The sequence below is a fragment of the Schistocerca serialis genome, chromosome 1, assembly GCF_023864345.2.
Source record: "Schistocerca serialis cubense isolate TAMUIC-IGC-003099 chromosome 1, iqSchSeri2.2, whole genome shotgun sequence".
Classification (NCBI taxonomy): Eukaryota; Metazoa; Arthropoda; class Insecta; order Orthoptera; family Acrididae; genus Schistocerca; species Schistocerca serialis.
Genome location: NC_064638.1, coordinates 1249436936 through 1249458953, shown reverse-complemented (window position 1 = coordinate 1249458953; position 22018 = coordinate 1249436936). Strand labels below are relative to the sequence as shown.

Here is a 22018-nt window from a genome sequence, read left to right as displayed (position 1 = left end):
AAGCTACGAAGAGAAATGAAAGAAAAGTTGCAATGTGATGGAAAATCGGTCTGGCCGAGGCAGATTGACAGAAACTGAAATAGACCACCTTCAGAGTTATTATGGACTAGCCATTAGACAAACTGCAACTCCGAATAATGTTACAGCAATGAGAGAAGCTGTATGGCCCACGTACTTTCATAAGTTGTCCACAGATGGCCATCTTGTTCATGGACTTTACCCTAATTAGTAGATTCGTGGTGTGGTTACCCAAAAGCAAAAGGAAGTGGTCAAATATACCATCATAAGCATTCTCTACCTGAGCCTCTTATGAATGAAATAAAACCAATTTTTAGAGACCTGAGTGACCTGTTTCGCTTAGTAAATGTCTTCATGGGAGCACTCAGAATAAAATGAAAGTTTCAACCATTGCATATGGGAAAGATTACCCAACAATGTTTATGAAGGACTAAATACTTTAAAAGTTAGTGTACTAGATGCAATGATATGTTTCAATGATGGAATGATATGAAGGTTGGAAGTCCTGAGAAATTTAGGCACAAAATGTGCCTCTAATATTGAAGATCAATTGCTTGCGTGTGACAGACAACGGGTGCATGAAGCTGGAAGATTCGCTCTTCAAGTTACCAAAGAAGCAAAAAGTGCTAAAAGGAAAGCCAAGAGGAGCTTGAAGATGAAGAAATACTGCAGGAAGAAGCAAAAAGTGCTAAAAGGAAAGCCAAGAGGGAGCTTGAAGATGAAGAAATGCTGCAGGGATGTTCTGAGGCATAGTTTAATTGGACTCGTTGTATTTTTCAGAATTCAGGTACAAATATTTCCTAAACTTTATAAAGCATTACTCCAATTTTTTTCTGTAACTTGCAATAGTCCATACGTTTGTAGTACACCTAAGCTTTATTGCAGAATCAACTAAATTATAGAAAAAATAACATTTTTATTAGGAAAAAAATTATAAAAATTAAAATGTAAGATGTGATAGTTTTTTATTCTACATAATAGGTGGAATTAAATAGGTCTGGTACCTCAGCAATCATGTCATGCATATCTGGTAAAAATTTGGTCTCCTTCAAATGTATAACATTGGATTAAATGGAACCTCAATCTGAGGAAGCATTTTGGGAAAAAAAAAATTGCATCAATTTCTTTGTAATTTTTTTAATAACCCTAAGCAGGTTAAAAAGAGATTCAAAATATTTCTAACTTGTTTAGAAAGTGTGCTGCATTACCTGATATCAACAAAAAAAATTCTGTAAAACATATACATCATCATAAACTGTATTATACGTTTGTTTCTGTGACCATCTTCCACAGCAGCTGTTAACATATGTTATTATAGGTTATCTGTAATTAAAAAGAATTACACTAGATGCGTTTCGCTTTTATTTACAAAGCATCTTCTGTGGCATCCTGTAAATTGGATACACACGTTTGTACATTTATTTTTTGATTCTTTCAGGTTAAAAACACTGTGTTCTATATGAAGTTAGTCTGTAAACTACTTAAGGTGTTTCTTTACGTATTCTGCAACTTCCACTCTTGCTAGCAGTGGTTGATGTCAACAGGCTTCGTTTCACATCTGCAGTTTTTGGCATTTTGCGTTATTTCCTGCACTGCACTATTTATAATTGACTTTCTTAACTGTTTTTCATTCATCACTGCTACAGCGTTTATGCCTCTTCATTTGTTTTCATTCACGTTGTGAGTGTTGCCAACCTATGAAACGATTTTGGTGTGTGTGTGTGTGTGTGTGTGTGTGTGTGTGTGTGTGAGTGAGAGAGAGAGAGAGAGAGAGAGAGAGAGAGAGAGAGAGCGAGCGAGCATAGTACAGGTCCCACACCCTGCTAAGATTACAGCTATTGTCCTCATTATAAACACTGTTCAAAAAACTGGAAGTGTTGGCAACTATCACAGTCTCATCAATTTTCATCATGTCCTTCATATAAGCAATCTTCTGCTACAACTGATTTTTCTGGCTGTTGTAGCCTCTTGTGGTGGTGATGCTCCACCCACTTGTCCTGGAATGTGCAAATTGACGGAAGGCTAATGTAAGACTTCCCACAATGACAGAATTTTATTTATACCAGGCTTCCAAAGTTTCAAATCATCTTTTACAGAACCGAGTAATGCCCTAATCTTGGAAGGTGGATGAAACATACTCTTATTACTGAAACTCTTTAAAATCCTTCCAGTCTTAAACGATAAAATAGCTCCCTACTTGGCAATCATATACAACCGCTCCCTCACCGATAGATCTGTACCTACAGATTGGAAAATTGCGCAGGTCGCACCAGTGTTTAAGAAGGGTAGTAGGAGTAATCCATCGAACTACAGGCCTATATCATTGATGTCTGCTGTAAATACTGACCAATGTTCCGGAAGGCAATACCAAAAAAATCAGTGCCAATGACGAAGTCACAACCAACACCAAGGTCAGTCTGAGAGCCCTTAGAGTACACAAAGGTACTATCACAAAATTCCATGCAAAGGTTGTGAAACTGAAGGTGATAGAGCGAGGCTGGAGTAGTGTCCTTAGAAAGCCAAGGTGAAAATGGGCCGCTGCAGGAAGGTGAAAATGGGCCATCGCAGGAAGCCAAGATAGTGAAGGGTTCACACCCACCAGGAAGCACGAATTTAAGCTGCCGGAGCAAGAGCCGAAAGCGAACAACAGGAGGTAACAGAAGAGGGATGCGTCTCATACTGGTGATCAAAGGAGTCATTGAGGAATACGGCAGATATCTTCATCCTGTATCAGGCCATGCAGTACATATGGCGACATAGGTTTTTCAATTGTTTCATCTACTCTCTCGGCCCCCTCAAAGCCTCTGTGTGCTGCACACCGTCCATCCCTTAGTGCAGCAGGTCCAGGAAAGCTGTCACTTGCTCACTCTTGAGGGAGCCACAGTGACTTTTATGTGGGTTCTCGGTCACATTGGTTGACAGGAAAAGAGGCCGCTTGATACGGGCAAGTCTTCAGGTCCAGATTGTATACCGATTAGGTTCCTTTCAGACTACGCTGATAGGCCCCCAGAATAAGGAATAAAGGCCACAGATCTGTGCTCTTCTTCGTGCACCTCCAGAGATGGCCGAAACTACATAGCTGGCGGATCTGCTTCTCAGAGTATCCATTTTCCTTAAAAACAGCCATCAAATGTACAAATTCTTGGGTTCAACTGTCCGTGTCAGATCATTTATGTATATAGAGAACAGGAGCGATCCTATCACACTTCCCCGGTGCACTCCAGACGATAACTTTGCCTCTGATGAACACCCCTGACACGTCTAGATATTACTGACAGATGATACTTATGTAAACATCCTGTCTGATCACCTGCATTCATCCACATCTGTTGTGCAATCCGATGGACTTGGGCAATTTCAGCAGAGCAATGCGTCATCCCACACGTCCAGAATTGCTACAGAACATGCTTCCGAGTTTAAACACTTCCACTGGCCATCAAACTCCCCAGACATGAACATTGTTGAGCATATCTGCAATGCCTTGAAATGTACTGTTCAGATGAGATCTCCAACCCCTCACATTCTTACGATTTACGGACAGCCCTGCAAGATTAATGTGTCAGTTCCCTCCAGCCACTACTTCAGACATTAGTTGAGTCCAGGCCATGTCATATTGCAGCACTTATGCTTGCTCGCAGGGGCCCTACACGGTATTAGGCAGGTGTACTAGTTTCTTTGGCTCTTCAGTGTAGAACTGAAATAGTGCTCCCCCAACTATATGATGATGGTGCTGTCTTTGGATCATGCTGTTCCAATAAAAATAACTTTTTTCTTGACTTTTACAATCTTGAAAACACAATTTTCAAATTAAGTGAGACAAAAAATAAACAATAACCACATATTAAGGAGAAAAAAGGCATTGAATCATCACATTGGAATATAATTTCTACTTTTCAATATCCTAGTCAGCAATCTCAAACTGAATGACATACAAATCATCATCATACACAGAAATTCTTATATAACAATATCTTTTTTATGGTATATAATCTGAAACTTGTATAAATACTTTTTCTCCTCATAATCACATAATCTTTCACCACATGACAAAGATTTCTTTTTAATTTATACGAAATTGTAAGAATTTCAATTATGAACTCAAATGGCTCTGAGCACTATGCGACTTAACTTCTGAGGTCATCAGCCGCCTAGAACTTAGAACTAATTAAACCTAACTAACCTAAGGACATCACACACATCCATGACCGAGGCAGGATTCGAACCTGCGACCGTAGCGGTCACGCGGTTCCAGACTGAAGCGCCTTTAACCGCACGGCCACACCGGCCGGCAATTATGAACTCAGGTCCACTCAAATGATAAAGACAAAAACTGACTGGGAACATGTGAAACATGGTGACTGCCCTATGGTATAGTGTAAACCATGGATTCTCTGTTCTATTTGTTGTTTTATAAAAGTATATGTATACTCGCACGATGAAGTTGTGTCAAGTTTTTTTTCTGTTATAATTATGTGAAATGAGATAAAAACGTATGATGTTAACTTACATAGCTCTTATTATAGAGGAGAGCATACAAATCAAATGAACTTCTTCAAGTTAGGTGAATATTTTTAAGGTAGTCAAATTTTTGAGAAAGCAATGAAAACTGGAAATACTGAGCATTTCTTTTTTTCCTCTGAGATAACAGAGAAACGTTTCACGGTCAGTCACACTCTATACGATTCATTGTGATAATGTATCATTTGCACACAGTGTTTGAGCATGTATTTCCTACTAGAGCAGTTATTTGAAACTCAAATGATTTCTCCTCTGGCAAGAAAACAAATAATTTAATACGCCAATGTAATATAAATAAAACAAAGGAAAATAATGTTACCTGTTGAAGGCTAACAGCAAGAGATGTTGGAACATTTGCAATAGATCCTGGTGGAACGGTGTTAGTAAACTGTGTAAACCTTTCAGTATCAGAACTCGTGAAGGGTAATGGAATAACACTGCGGTTCTGTGGACAAACAGAAGTGAGAAACATGTACACACTTCATGTCATGAAACAACTGCACACAAAACTCAAGTCTGTTGAAAAAGAGCACTTACTATTAATGCTGAAATAAAAAATTTATGGGTTAAAAATATGAAGCACCCAGTACTAAGAATCTTTCAGTTTTGTTTATTTAACCCGGTCCGATTACGGACATCAAGCCCACTCTTACATCAGACGAGGGATTCATTCATAACAGTACCTTTTTTACATCATAGTTACCTCAGAAACAACAATTTTAAAAATGAGATATAGCATTAAAATAATCTGAGTGTCTGTAATGCCAATGTGAATAAGTAATACTGACTATTAAATAATAAATTTAATACTGGCAGTACTCCTGCTACTGCTGCTACTGCTACTGCTGCTGCTGCTGCCGCCACCGCCGCCACTTATAGTGATGATGAGGGTGGTGGTGGTGGTGGTGGTGGTGGTGGTGGTGGTAGTAGCAGTAGCAGTAGTAGTAATGATATTGGAAGATAGAAAAAAAGAATTTATAGGTGTACAGACTAGATGTTTTCTGATAAAATGAGTTCTGAGGAAAGGAAATTTGAGGAGTCTGCACCAGCTAAGAATACTGGCAAATGAAGAATATCTGGTTGGAAAAAAGGATGTAAAAGGGTGATGGAGTGGGTTCATGGACAATGGAAATTCTTACTGTGGTTTTAGTAGATAGGTCATTAACTGTCTCCTGAAGCTGGAGGTGGGTGGTTATTCCAGAATCAGGTTGCTGCAAAATAGGACTTCAAGAAAGTGGCTAAACGATGGAGTGGGTCAGAAAGGATTTTGCTCTGACAGGAATGGGTGTTCCTGCCAATGGAATGTGCACTAAAGGATGTCTGGCTCAGAGCTGTCCATCAACTAACTGATTTGCAAGTTTGTTGTGTCACTGAGGTGCCAACTGCTGCCCAAATTGCTGCTGCAGATGCAGTACTTTATGCCAGAGCCATATGCCAAACACGATGGTCTTACCTCTCGGCAGTATCACATGGCTATCCAGAGTAAGGTCTTCTTGTGACTGTACATTCTCATGACCACCAATGCCAGCAATCATGTAAAGTGGCTACATTCCTGCCAAGTCTTTCAGCAACATCACGGAAGGAACATCCAGCCCCTCATAGCCACATTACACGAAATCGTTCAAACCCAGCAAGGTGGTGTTACTAGCGTCATTGTTGCCTTAGGCTTTTGGACTAACATCTACTCACTACACCCATCTCAAAGGTAACTAACGCTCATGACCATTACAGCATGTATTTAAAGCAAACCTGATTTGAAATTTTTTCAAACAATTGCCTTCTTTCTATCGGAAAGTTAGTGGCTATAACAAATTTTAAACACTGATTTATTATAAACAGTCCAAACACTTAAAGATGTTCATTTATTTACTGGTACTGGTTTCGATCACTGTTCTGGTCACAGGGTGTATACATGGACAAGGAAAAAAAAAAAAAATCCTGAAATTTTACCGGATATCTCAGTTAAAAATGTACTTTTTCCTGGGCAAATACACAATTTTTCTGAGCTAAGTGACAGTAGGTTTCCCACTGATTTTCCCTCAGAACTGAAAAACTTATCAATCCTTTGAATGGTTAACGTTTTATACACTAGCATAGAACTTCATGGCACTTTGGGAGGGGGGGGAGGGGGGGGGGGAGATAAGTTTTGGAAAGACCTTTGATTTGCAGCAACATAGCATATTTTCATATTACGAAAGTACGAGGGTTTGGACATAAATAGTGGTAGCTATTTATTCACAACCGATACAAAAGAGTTACATGTTTGCACCTGTTACTGTCCTACAGAGTAGTCACCAGCGTTGTTGCCTCCGCCACACACCGTTGGGTGGCTTGCGGAGTATAAATGTGGATGTAGATGTAGATGTAGATGTGTAGAGCCCGTTGCCAGCTATGTGTAAGGCGTAGCATACCGTTGGCAGAGCCTGTTCTGCTGATGGTGCCAATGGAGCAGTCTACTGCCTAACGAATCTCTGGAACAGCACTGAAGCGAATGCCACAAAGTGGTTCCTTCATCTTCGGCATCAAATCAAAGTCACAGGGCCTTAAGTCCGGGGAGTATGGTGGATGGTACAGTACTTCCCAGTCCCATCGACCGAACAGAGTAGCCACAGGTTGCGCTGTATGCGCCCTCACATTGTCGTACAAAATGATTGGTGGGCTGCGCAGAAAGTGTCGCCGCTTCTTTCGCAAAGCTGGCCGCAGACGGTGCTCCAAAAACGGACAGTAATACTGTGCACTGACGGTCTGCTGTTAGGATAACACCATCACAGTTGTACACGAGAATCACCATAGCTTTCACCATACTGGGGCTCTGACACACTTTCGACTTTCGCAGAGACCCATAAATATGCCACTTCACAATCACATCACTGAAGGTCAACTTAGGTACCTTTAGAAGAGTTGAAACATACTGATGAAGTTGTTACTTGTGGCATCTAATGACGATAGACTTCACCGAGTTCTCCTTACTGACTCATTCTGCTGTTAACGCTTCTGCAATGACAACACAATACTTCCCACCTCCTTCAATACTGGCACATTCATTCAGTCGACAATTCCATATTATATTGGGGTGCCCAGATACCTTTGATCAGATGGTATAAATTGCTTAATCAATAACATACATGTATCACAAAATATACATTTAAAAATACCATGGACCTAATTAATCCAATTAAAGGTAGGAATTACCAGTAAAAGGAAAATTCATCTCATTAGACATCACAAAGATGTATGCAAATGTGCCAAATCATTTTCACCACCAAATGAATAAAATGAATACTAATAACAAATTTATCATCAAATATTAAACAGACAAGAGCATAAACTTCTTTGACCTAAAATATCTAATAATAATGGTGGCTATAAATTCGTCACACTTTGTAAACCAACCACAAATGACCATATAATACGTAACTCCTTATGTCCCCTATTAGCAAATAAATTTCATGCCACAGCTGATCGCTTCATTAGAATTCCCCTTACTAAGGGAAACATTAAGAAAGGACTGAATACAGTTAAAACTGAAGTTGCTAATAAAGGCTACGGTCCTAAAATACTTGATAAAATACACAGGAAGATTATTAGGGGCAAATTTGCAAACACAAAGGACAAAATAACATAAGCAAAAGTAGAAAGAAAGAAGAAAGGATGAAGAAAGAAAAATCTCTTAAGCTACCAAATATGTATAATGTTTCAGGTATCAGCTAGCAAGCCCCCACCCCCCACTTATTCCCACTGTCAACAAACTTTAGCTCCTAACTGAACTTTAGAATTGAAGAGAGTTTTCTTTGAACACTTTTACTTGTAAATTGACAAAAAGTATGCGACACAGTACTTTGTTTGTTAGGTATTTCATTAAAGCACAAACTAACGAGGCAATGAGAAAATGGGACTGCTTACTTCAAACAACCTGTGTTTATAGAGTAACGAAGCAATTCTCAGTGCACAATGTGTGCTACCTACAACTCCCTCTCAGCAAAGAAAGCTAAATATTCACAATGACAGTAGACACTTGTTACCTAACATGCTTCCTCTGCATTACTCCTCTTCCTAGGGACAGGTGCTTACCCAAACTTTGTACTCACATTTAAAATCAAGTAAGTTAAAAGAGTACTCCACACCTTATGTTTGTAAATCCTTTGATTTTTGGACTCCTTACTTCTGAACTGACAGTATTTTGTGTCTGACCACTGCGACTAATAATAATAATAATAATAATAATAATAATAATAATAATTACTCGGTTAATACTTGGCAGAAATCAAACCTGCATTTGGATTAGACTTCCTTAACTCTTGTGCAAAAAGGTGTGCAGTATACGGCTGCATCCATTTTCAATAAGCTACCACTCGAATTCAAACATCTTAGCAGTAATCCATGCGCTTTCAAATCAAAACTGAAGAGTTTTCTCATGGGTCATTCCTTCTATTTTGTCGAGGAGTTCCTTGAAAATTAAGCTGATTCTTATTGTATTGTTGATTGCGTTTACTTAAACTTACGGACTGACTTTTTTCATTTCATAAACATTTATTTCAGCTGTTATTAGTTTTATGTTGTAATTTCATGTACTGACACGTTCCATGACTTTGGAGATTTGCTCCTCATTTTGGTCCCATCAAACTTGAGGTGTAAATAAATAAATAAATAAATAAATAAATATGTAATAATAATACTGCATGCGCTAGACAGCAGTGTAGTAGCCATTACACTGTTACTATGGTATTGTGCTGTCAATTAGTTCATTTATCTGTTGCAAAGTGAACAATGAAGAAATTTCTGGTCCATTGTGAGAATTACCTAGAACTTGCAGAAGGTATCTTCAAGATCTACTTAAGTATATGTGACGTATGTGTCCCAATTTTATTGCTATAGATGCATAGTTCAAAATACTAAATGTGTGTGTACTGGTTAGACTATGTGAGGAAGATGATATTCACACATTTGTTTTACAAGCTGTAACCACCACCACATTGTGTCACGTGTTAATGCTGGAATTTGACAAAAAATAAAATAAAATAAAAGAATTGGCAACTTATGTGATAGGCATTAGTCTTATAAATTAGTGATAATAGTAATGTTCTTTTGAAGAATAATGTAGTTTCATAATCGAAATAAAATTGAACCCTTTTGTTTTCACCCCTTCAAAAATTACATTTTACCCTTCAGAGTGCACTTACCCCAAGGTGGGAACAACTGCCTAAGAGGAAACAGAAATCTACGCTTGTTTGGCAATCAAATAACATTTTTAACAAACAGCAAGGGCTTGAAAATAAAAATATATTGAGCACTTTGACAAAAAAATTATCAGTGATAGAAATTCAAAACTAAAGGCAAATCAAATTTTAAATAGGAAATAAACCCATTTTCATCGAAGATATAAATTTAATAACAAACCATATCATCAAATGGATTGATTTTGGACTGTTTTGAGGTTATTTTCACCATAAATTGCCTAGGTTATGTTAGGCTGCAGATAATGACACAGCAGTCAGTCAGCACTGTTGGGCCTTACCAGGCCTGGCTAGATGGAGTTAAGTTTTTAGTCTGCACCAGAAAAGATGGAAAAATATCCCTGCGACTGTACTACTACCATTCACTTAATATAGCTTGCCACACTGCTTTCACTAGTCTGAAGCAGCTTATATCCAGCAGTTGGAGAATGTGGGTGTTACTATGGGAAGGAGAATGCATGAGATGCTGTTCCATTCACACTCCTCGATAACGTGTAAAGACATGTGATGGGATAAATTATTACCAATCATCACTGTTGGTTCATTTTCCTTCTCCAAATAGGGCAAAGCAACTGTAAAGAACTAGTCTTCTTCTCTTTTCGACCAGATCAGTAGATCAAACCATCCACTCTTGTTCCTTTTGAAACGGACTCCCTGTGGGCCACCTTTTTGCCATGTGTCCCACAAATGCTCGGATTTATGAAGTATATATGAAGAAAGCAATTTACCATCGGCACTTGCTGCAATCTTTATCAAAATATGAGATTTCGATGAATCTATCACTTTTTTAGCATGCTAACTCCCTCGTTTTGTAATTATCTGCTACTTGACCAGATTTTGTATCATCATAGTTGATTATGTTACTAGGTAGGGGATTTTTCAACGCTGGCTTTATAATTGAGAAATACATTTTAACAGTCGTCTTAATCATTGGTGCACAAGCTCTTTTAATATTTTTGCTTAGGTGAACAGGGATTTTCTGAATGCTGCTTGAGAGAGAAATTCGCCCATTCTTCTCTTGGTATATTGTTAGAAAATTTCTTCTCTTTTCGACCAGATTAATCAATGTAGCCTTTCACTAAATATCTAATATCCAATGTAGTAAAAAGAAATCCCCAATATGCAGCACTCAAAGTACCTTACTTCAACAATTCTTCTTCTTCTTCATTTAGTACTGCTTGTCTTCCCAATCTTTCTGGATTTTATTTTATAGAGTCAATCTAGATACGCCATACAAAATCATGCACTTTTCTATACGATAATTTGCCACACTGAGTGTCATGAAAAGCTGTAACATTTATGGGTCATAATTAAACAGTATTTTAGCACTTTTCTTGTTCTCGGCATTGTTCAAAATCACCCACACACTACCCAATTTAAAAAACGTATATTTTGCAACTTTACACGAAAAACTGGACAAACTTGTATGGCATTGTCTCAGTGTCACAGGCTACTGATCTCATTGACAACTGAATTTATAATACTTTTCTGCCGGTCGCAAAAATAGAAAGTTTCCACTTTATGATACTGCATGAACTTTGAACGATGGGACTGTTCATCATATATTTACCCAGGTAAACATTCAACCCAAAATAAAAGTCACAGAACATGGGAAATACACCCTCGCATTTGAAATAATTGGTGCGCAAATGTGAAAATTAAAGGCAATTCATTGCTATGAACCCAAAAAGAGCAAATAAACCACACCATCGGTACTGCTTGTTAGTGAGCCATCATTTTAAGCTGATAGCAGCAGATAAAATACAACAAAAAGCACCTGTTGTGGATTACAATTACAACAGTGTGTATGTCATACAATTTGTTGAGAATGCAGAACAGCATATACAAGAAATATATGAAGAGTTGTTACCATGATTCATTCCATTGTCTGGGGTTCAGTTATTTCTATGACTGATTAGATTTTGGGATTGAGCCCTTCAGTGAAAAGTAACACAAGATCAAAACCTTTGTTCTAGGTTCGTATTTCACATAGCAAGGGAGAAAGAAAGGTGGTGCAATTGTACCATGCTGTTTTATTCCATGTATGATAAAGAAAGATACTGACATATTATGTGAATATAATGTTTATCCATCATACCAACAATAAATGCCTGAACCAAGGCAATAAAAGCATCTCAGTTAAGGCCACATAGTAGATCTCTCATGATTGATTTCAAAATTTTCTCCAGCACTAGTAGACTTAAGACAATAGGTGCTGTTGTTCTGTACATTTTTATTGGAATGGTATTGAAAACAAAATCATTTCTGTTGCACCTCTGGATGTTCAGTAACCCCACTGTGACTCCAGAAGTGTGTTCTTAAGATATAAAAATAATGAATTTATTTATTTATTTATTTAAGATTCTAATGAGAATTTTACCTGTGACAGACAGCAGCAAGACCAACCAATAATTTCTGCTTACCATTATTATCTTTTTTAATCTGACAACAGCATCATTTTTCAAGTTACAGATAATTTTTAATTTCTCAGTTTAGAGGACAATTTGACAAGTATTGACCTGAAGGGTGAACCACATCTTTGAATAACCTCTAAGGAGATGTTATCCGAACCAAGAATCTCTCCATATTCCAGTCAATGTAGAGTTTTTCTCAAGCTCCATATTTTGGTTTAGTTACAATTCAGATATGATAGTTTGTTGTTGTTGTTGTTGTGGTCTTCAGTCCTGAGACTGGTTTTATGCAGCTCTCCATGCTACTCTATCCTGTGCAAGCTTTTTCATCTCCCAGTACCTACTGCAACCTACATCCTTCTGAATCTGCTTAGTGTATTCATCACTTGGTCTCCCTCTACGATTTTTACCCTCCACGCTGCCCTCCAATGCTAAATTTGTGATCCCTTGATGCCTCAAAACATGTCCTACCAACCGATCCCTTCTTCTAGTCAAGTTGTGCCACAAACTTCTCTTCTCCCCAATCCTATTCAATACCTCCTCATTAGTTACGTGAGCTACCCACCTAATCTTCAGCATTCTTCTGTAGCACCACATTTCGAAAGCTTCTATTCTCTTCTTGTCCAAACTAGTTATCGTCCATGTTTCACTTCCATACATGGCTACACTCCATACAAATTCTTTCAGAAACGACTTCCTGACATTTAAATCTATACTCGATGTTAACAAATTACTCTTCTTGAGAAACGATTTCCTTGCCATTGCCAGTCTACATTTTATATCCTCTCTACTTCGACCATCATCAGTTATTTTACTCCCTAAATAGCAAAACTCCTTAACTACTTTAAGTGTCTCATTTCCTAATCTAATTCCCTTAGCATCACCCGACTTAATTTGACTACATTCCATTATCCTCGTTTTGCTTTTGTTGATGTACATCTTATATCCTCCTTTCAAGACACTGTCCATTCCGTTCAACTGCTCTTCCAAGTCCTTTGCTGTCTCTGACAGAATTACAATGTCATCGGCGAACCTCAAGTTTTTACTTCTTCTCCACGAATTTTAATACCTACTCCGAATTTTTCTTTTGTTTCCTTTACTGCTTGCTCAATATACAGATTGAATAACATCGGGGAGAGGCTACAACCCTGTCTCACTCCTTTCCCAACCACTGCTTCCCTTTCATGCCCCTCGACTCTCATAACTGCCATCTGGTTTCTGTACAAATTGTAAATAGCCTTTCGCTCCCTGTATTTTACCCCTGCCACCTTCAGAACTTGAAAGAGAGTATTCCAGTTAACATTGTCAAAAGCTTTCTCTAAGTCTACAAATGCTAGAAACGTAGGTTTGCCTTTTCTTAATCTTTCTTCTAAGATAAGTCGTAAGGTTAGTATTGCCTCACGTGTTCCAACATTTCTACGGAATCCAAACTGATCTTCCCCGCGGTCGGCTTCTACCAGTTTTTCCATTCGTCTGTAAAGAATTCGCGTTAGTATTTTGCAGCTGTGACTTATTAAACTGATAGTTCGGTAATTTTCACATCTGTCAACACCTGCTTTCTTTGGGATTGGAATTATTATATTCTTCTTGAAGTCTGAGGGTATTTCGCCTGTCTCATACATCGTGCTTACCAGATGGTAGAGTTTTGTCATGACTGGCTCTCCCAAGGCCATCAGTAGTTCTAATGGAATGTTGTCTACTTCCGGGGCCTTGTTTCGACTCAGGTCTTTCAGTGCTCTGTCAAACTCTTCACGCAGTATCTTATCTCCCATTTCGTCTTCATCTATATCCTCTTCCATTTCCATAATATTGTCCCCAAATACATCGCCCTTGTATAAACCCTCTATATACTCCTTCCACCTTTCTGCTTTCCCTTCTTTGCTTAGAACTGGGTTGCCATCTGAGCTCTTGATATTCATACAAGTGGTTCTCTTCTCTCCAAAGGTCTCTTTAATTTTCCTGTACGCAGTATCTATCTTACCCCTAGTGAGACAAGCCTCTACATCCTTACATTTGTACTCTAGCCATCCCTGCTTAGCCATTTTGCACTTCCTGTCGATGTCATTTTTGAGACGTTTGTATTCCTTTTTGCCTGCTTCATTTACTGCATTTTTATATTTTCTCCTTTCATCAATTAAATTCAATATTTCTTCTGTTACCCAAGGATTTCTATTAGCCCTCGTCTTTTTACCTACTTGATCCTCTGCTGCCTTCACTACTTCATCCTTCAGAGCTACCCATTCTTCTTCTACTGTATTTCTTTCCCCCATTCCTGTCAATTGTTCCCTTATGCTCTCCCTGAAACTCTCTACAACCTCTGGTTCTTTCAGTTTAACGAGGTCCCATCTCCTTAAATTAGCACCTTTTTGCAATTTCTTCAGTTTTAATCTACAGTTCATAACCAATAGATTGTGGTCAGAGTCCACATCTGCCCCTGGAAAAGTCTAACAATATAAAACCCGGTTCCTAAATCTCTGTCTTACCATTATATAATCTATCTGATACCTTTTAGTATCTCCAGGATTCTTCCAGGTATACAACCTTCTTTTATGATTCTTGAACCAAGTGTTAGCTATGATTAAGTTATGCTCTGTGCAAAATTCAACAAGGCGGCTTCCTCTTTCATTCCTTCCCCCCAATCCATATTCACCTACTATGTTTCCTTCTCTCCCTTTTCCTACTGACAAATTCCAGTCACCCATGACTATTAAATTTTCGTCTCCCTTCACTAACTGAATAATTTCTTTTATCTCGTCATACATTTCATCTATTTCTTCTTCATCTGCAGAGCTAGTTGGCATATAAACTTGTACTACTGTAGTAGGCATGGGCTTTGTGTCTATCTTGGCCACAATAATGCGTTCACTATGCTGTTTGTAGTAGCTAACCCGCACTCCGATTTTTTTATTCATTATTAAACCTACTCCTACATTACCCCTATTAGCTTTTGTATTTGTAACCCTGTAATCACCTGACCAAAAGTCTTGTTCCTCCTGCCACCGAACTTCACTAATTCCCACTATATCTAACTTTAACCTATCCATTTCCCTTTTTAAATTTTCTAACCTACCTACCCGATTAAGGGATCTGACATTCCACGCTCCGATCCGTAGAACGCCAGTTTTCTTTCTCCTGATAACGACGTCCTCCTGAGTAGTCCCTGCCTGGAGATCCGAATGGGGGACTATTTTACCTCCGGAATATTTTACCCAAGAGGACGCCATCATCATTTAATCATACAGTAAAGCTGCATGTCCTCGGGAAAAATTACGGCTGTAGTTTCCCCTTGCTTTCAGCCGTTCGCAGTACCAGCACAGCAAGGCCGTTTTGATTAATGTTACAAGGCCTGATCAGTCAATCATCCAGACTGTTGCCCCTGCAACTACTGAAAAGGCTGCTGCCCCTCTTCAGGAACCACATGTTTGTCTGACCTCTCAACAGATACCCCTCCGTTGTGGTTGCACCTACGGTACGGCCATCTGTATCGCTGAGGCACGCAAGCCTCCCCACCAACGGCAAGGTCCATGGTTCATGGTTCATGGTTTATAGACACTAAAAATGAAGTCCGAGTTACCAAAACAACCAGTATGAAGAAATATTCTTTGCATTGTTCCAAGATCACTTTACTGGGTCAGCTCAGTAGAATTATTGCACTTGAGCAGCAAGCTGGGTCATGCAGTTTTAAGCAGAATTTCTTTCACTAACATTGGGCACACTTTGAAGTTCATGAACCTTCCAGCAACTGTTCGCTTTTTTCTTATGTCTGTCAGATATGTACAACTTCATAAAATGCTGCTGCTCTGCGCTGGAATTAGGATATTGATGAAGTTTTACATAAGGCTAACCTTCAGCATCAATTGAACACATAATTTCTCCGCTGTTGTCATCATCCTGCCTTATCAACTTTTCACAAAAAGAATGGTTCCTTCTACCGTATAAAAAAACACACACACTGCCCATCACTTACGAATTATATTCTGGAACTCCATGGCAATGAATACATTCTGAATTCTTTACAACTTCCAGGAGCAATTCCACTGTGAATCTGTCAGACAAATTCTGCCACTGCTGGTAAACCACTAGGAAATATCATGTCAATACACCAGCAAAAATTCAAAACTTTCTCTACAGCATCACATTTTCTTTGGCACATTTTTCCACTCTGTCACATCAACTCCGTGCCCGCATTACACACAGTGAATGAGAAATATTGTGCTGCACCACCTGTGGAGACTCTGAACAATGAGCTGCACTTTACCAAAAAAAATCCCTTGCCTACACCTTGTTTTAGTCAATTTGTATACATCCAAACATGCAGAAACTTTGACGTGGCAGTTGACTAGTTTTTTGTACAGCTAATGCTTATTATTTCCTGAAAAGTAATGCAAAATTTCACTGAAGGTTGTTGGGAATTTGACAACTCTTAACAGCAATTCTCTTATTTGCTGGAAGATATGGATCATTTGGTTGTGAAACCACACAAGCAAGCAATCTTTCTATGCTAAAAGGGGAAGGAATGTAAAGAAAAATCGCCAGTGCACAGACAGACACAAAAGTAAGGGACCTGAAAACCTGAAACTAAGTTCAGTTACACATGATTAAAAATTATTTTAAGTTTACATATTTTCACACATGCATGCAATTTCTGCATGAACAGTATGGCAAGGAAAATATAAGATACTAATATCCATGCTATTGAGTACCAAATGCCTATAACAACAACAGAAATTGATGTTTTCATAAAAAAGAACCCATGAAGACAATAACAATAATTAAAAGATGTAAATATATTAACAGCTCTCCAGACAGGCATAAAATGGTTATATCTCAAGGTTTGCTACTACGTGCTTACTTATGTGAAAATGTTTATAAAACATTACTAAAATGTTAAGCAGAGAGCATAATGCAATTGCCAAATATATACAATAATTTATTGGATTTTTAATTGCAAACGTTCTCAGCAAAAATTGGAGGGTTTCAATAAATCTGCCACAAGCTGCATCACGATATTTAAAAATTGTAAATAAACATCAAATAATACTTCACTATAGCTGAAAATAGTGTTTAAGAAAAATTAAATGCAAAAATTAAATGAGCTATTTAGCACCTGGAAGGTTGCTGTAAAACAGCAAGAAAATAGTAAAACTTGGGTAAAACTGAACAGGGATCATACTGCTACTGTAAAAGATTTTCAGGCCTTTCTGTTAAGAAAAAAAGGTTGAAACCGAACTGTATTGCTACATGGAGCAAAATAAAGTATTCCCTATGATGTGCAGGAGCAAAAAATGAAACATATAGTCATACAAAAATGTGACAGTATTAATTACTTCTGACCTGTTGAACATTCACAGGAAAACTGGAACTGTGAGAAGAACTATTAGAGAAAGTTCCCAATACAGGGTAACTGCCTGAACCTGAACAGCTAGGCGAAAGAGATGCTGGTGACTGTGTCTGAAAACCATAAACATTACTTCTGAAAGGAAAATGATACAGAACAATTTTGCACAGAATGGAAGAGAGGCATGAAACTAAAACTTCAAGGATGACTGATATCATCTTGAATGAGCTAAAGAAAGAGATATATTTATGCACACTATATACATAAAAGAAGTATCTTTTTCACAGTACATTTTGGAGAATCTAGCTCTCCAGACAAATTACAATTGCTTGTGAATCAATCACGGGTTTGTAAAGGCTTGTTATATTGTTTGAAATCAGATCTCGCAAAAGTACACACTTTAAAATCAGTCCCCCCCCCCCCCCCCCCCCCTCCCCAATAATGAATATCAAGGATGCTGGGGCAGAAAATGGGCAATATAGTCAACTTTACAAAGACAAGATATATGTCACAGTATTACTTCGTCAAAGCCATAACCCATGACCATGCACTATAAAATTTTAACTACTGTTTCATTATCATACTGGGTTGGTTGGACATGATTATTAGAAATATTAAATCTGATTTTGGTTCATCACACTTATCACCGACTTTGGTATCCTCTGCCTTTTCCTTCTGTAGATTGATAAATGTAAAGGGCATCTTAATATGTTATCTTTTAGTACAATCTGATTAAAAGGTAAATAGTTACAATCCCAAAAATAAAAATGTTCTTCAGTATCACAAATCCATCTGTGACGTAGAATTCATATGTAATTCCCCTCAATGTAAAGCCACCTTTGATAATTAAAGTCATGCATATCCAATCGCACTCACCACTAAAAATCTGAAGTTGCCGTTTTGCTTTGATATGATCACATTACTTCTATGTACCTGTATGTAACTGAATACTGTAACATAAGTTAATTAACACACTACAAAGTTACTTGATTCTGGATTTCCAGCATACTGGGTTAATAGAGGGACAGCAACTTGTGTTAACCAGTTAGATGCAGGAAAAGTTAAAGTTGCAAGATACAGTGAATTTATTATTATTTTATTATTATTATTATTTTTTTTTTTAATTTTAAAAATTGATGAATAGTTTTGGTTCACCTGAATCCATTTTCAGATCATCCTCTGTGTACATTAAAACTACAAATTGCTACAAAAATTGAGTGCTTACTACAGGATAAATAGCCTATTGTATTGGGATACACACACACCAGACAGACAAAATGGCATTTTCCTTAGTAACATCCAAATCATGTTAAGCCTGTGTATGTACAAAGTCAAGTTTTTATGAACAGTGGGAGGACAAACATATAACTGATAGTCTACTTTGTACACTGCCACAAGGTAACCTCACAAAGAGGGTGCACTGTCAGGATGCAGGAATTAATATTTCCAGTCATCAACGTTAAAACAATTACTACAATAACATTGTCAACTATCGCACTTAAGCTTTTTAAATTGTTTTCCATAAACAGCAGCAGCTCCACATATGCAGTATACAAACAACAATCATATGCAGCAGTGACACACAGTCATTCATTGTAAACCATAAAGAGAAACAATAGTACGACACTGACAAACACCACCACCCCTCAAATTACTTCATACTTGTAAAAAAAGGTTAACTAGAAGTAGAGCCAACTCAATGTATACATATAAAAATCTTTTTAATAACATTTCAAAAATAAAGCAAAAATTAAAACATGAGATAGTCTTTTCCATTGTACCAACTGCTATGGCCCATAATGGCGCATGACAACATAATGTACATCCATTTAATCTAACAGTAAAGCAAGGATGTTAGATACATAAAATGTATGAAGGGTTAAAGCCAAAGAGCAACAGCATTCCAAGGGAGGGGCAAAAAACAGAACCACTCTGGAGAGAAAAAACCAAGGAGGGGATAGAGACGGGAAGGATGAAGGGTTTTGTTTTTCTTTTTCTTGTGTGTGTGTGTGTGTGTGTGTGTGTGTGTGTGTGTGTGTGTGTGTGTGTGGAGGGGGGGGGGGGGTAGGATGCACGAAATATCTCTATTACAATTTACAATTATCAAGGACAAAACATTTCATGCAGTACAGTACAAATCAACTACCACACTTCTGCTCTTACAATCCCCCCCCCAACACCCACAAACAGCAGCACTTTTAAAACCGTAAACAGCACCACCACTTACCACTTATATGAACAAATATCATATGGTATAGCGATAAATATCATCAACCACTGTGAACCAAAAAATTACTTGTTTCTATCTATTTTTGTATGCATACTGCCTTAAAATAGGGCAAAAGGACACCAATATGAATCAAGAAAAATAAACCCAAGTGACAAAATTTATCAACTTTTGCTATGGTAATGGAAGAAAGCTGTAATAGTCAAATTAAGAAAGGAAAATCAATGCTTAGCAGGCAGAGGCAGATGACTGGTTTTACAATGTTGAGCAATTTGTACATTGTCAACTGTGTCACTTTATTTCGTTTTATGGGATACTATTTTGTTATATGGTCTCAACCAATACTTATCTTCTGTTTTAAATTATTTATTTACTTTTAAGAACAATCCTGGTATTCTGGAACCAACACCACAAAGAATCTATGGAATTTTTTTGTATCGTCATGGCAAATTTGTAATTGTTCTCTTCATATATATAAATTGAAGTTCTCTGTTTTTTTTTTTTTTTTTTTTTTTTTTTTTTTTTTTTTTTTTTTTTTTTTTTTTTTCGTCAGTCTACTGACTGGTTTGATGCGGCCCGCCACGAATTCCTTTCCTCTGCTAACCTCTTCATCTCAGAGTAGCTCTTGCAACCTACGTCCGCAATTATTTGCTTGACGTATTCCAATCTCTGTCTTCCTCTACAGTTCTTGCCCTCTACAGCTCCCTCTAGTACCATGGAGGTCATTCCCTCATGTCTTAGCAGATGTCCTATCATCCTGTCCCTTCTCCTTATCAGTGTTTTCCACATATTCCTTTCCTCTCCGATTCTGCGTAGAACCTCCTCATTCCTTACCTTATCAGTCCACCTAATTTTCAACATTCGTCTATAGCACCACATTTCAAATGCTTCGATTCTCTTCTGTTCCGGTTTTCCCACAGTCCATGTTTCACTACCATACAATGCTGTACTCCAGACGTACATCCTCAGAAATTTCTTCCTCAAATTAAGGCCGGTATTTGATAGTAGTAGACTTCTCTTGGCCAGAAATGCCTTTTTTGCCATAACGAGTCTGCTTTTGATGTCCTCCTTGCTCCGTCCGTCATTGGTTATTTTACTGCCTAGGTAACAGAATTCTTTAACTTCACTGACTTCGTGACCATCAATCCTGATGTTAAGTTTCTCGCTGTTCTCATTTCTACTACTTATTACCTTCGTCTTTCTCCGATTTACTCTCAAACCATACTGTGTACTCATTAGACTGTTCATTCCGTTCAGCAGATCATTTAATTCTTCTTCACTTTCACTCAGGATAGCAATGTCATCAGCGAATCGTATCATTAATATCCTTTCACCTTGTATTTTAATTCCACTCCTGAATCTTTCTTTTATTTCCATCATTGCTTCCTCCATGTACAGATTGAAGAGTAGGGGCGAAAAGCTACAGCCTTGTCTTACACCCTTCTTAATACGAGCACTTCGTTCTTGATCGTCCACTCTTATTATTCTCTCTTGGTTGTTGTACATATTGTATATGACCCGTCTCTCCCTATAGCTTACCCCTACTTTTTTCAGAATCTCGAACAGCTTGCACCATTTTATATTGTCGAACGCTTTTTCCAGGTCGACAAATCCTATGAAAGTGTCTTGATTTTTCTTTAGCCTTGCTTCCATTATTAGCCGTAACGTCAGAATTGCCTCTCTCGTCCCTTTACTTTTCCTAAAACCAAACTGATCGTCACCTAGCGCATTCTCAATTTTCTTTTCCATCCTTCTGTATATTATTCTTGTAAGCAGCTTCGATGCATGAGCTGTTAAGCTGATTGTGCGATAATTCTCGCACTTCGGAATTGTGTGGATGATGCTTTTCCGGAAGTTAGATGGTGTATCACCAGACTCATATATTCTACACACCAACATGAATAGTAGTTTTGTTGCCACTTCCCCCAATGATTTTAGGAATTCTGATGGAATGCTATCTATCCCTTCTGCCTTATTTGACCGTAAGTCCTCCAAAGCTCTTTTAAATTCCGATTCTAATACTGGATCCCCTATCTCTTCTAAATCGACTCCTGTTTCTTCTTCTATCACATCAGACAAATACTCATCCTCATAGAGGCTTTCAATGTATTCTTTCCACCTATCTGCTCTCTCCTCTGCATTTAACAGTGGAATTCCCGTTGCACTCTTAATGTTACCACCGTTGCTTTTAATGTCACCAAAGGTTGTTTTGACTTTCCTGTATGCTGAGTCTGTCCTTCTGACAATCATATCTTTTTCGATGTCTTCACAT

At 37.9% G+C, this 22018-nt stretch overlaps 1 protein-coding gene across 1 annotated transcript in view; it reads right to left on the bottom strand.

The window, feature by feature from the left end:
• Window positions 1-22018, bottom strand: part of LOC126419386 (zinc finger protein 37-like) — a 152137-nt gene that overhangs the window by 57771 nt on the left and 72348 nt on the right. Inside the window, exon 8 of the mRNA XM_050086577.1 lies at window positions 4856-4981. Within this exon, the coding sequence (XP_049942534.1) occupies window positions 4856-4981 (126 nt within the window). The remainder of the gene's footprint in view (window positions 1-4855; window positions 4982-22018) is intronic.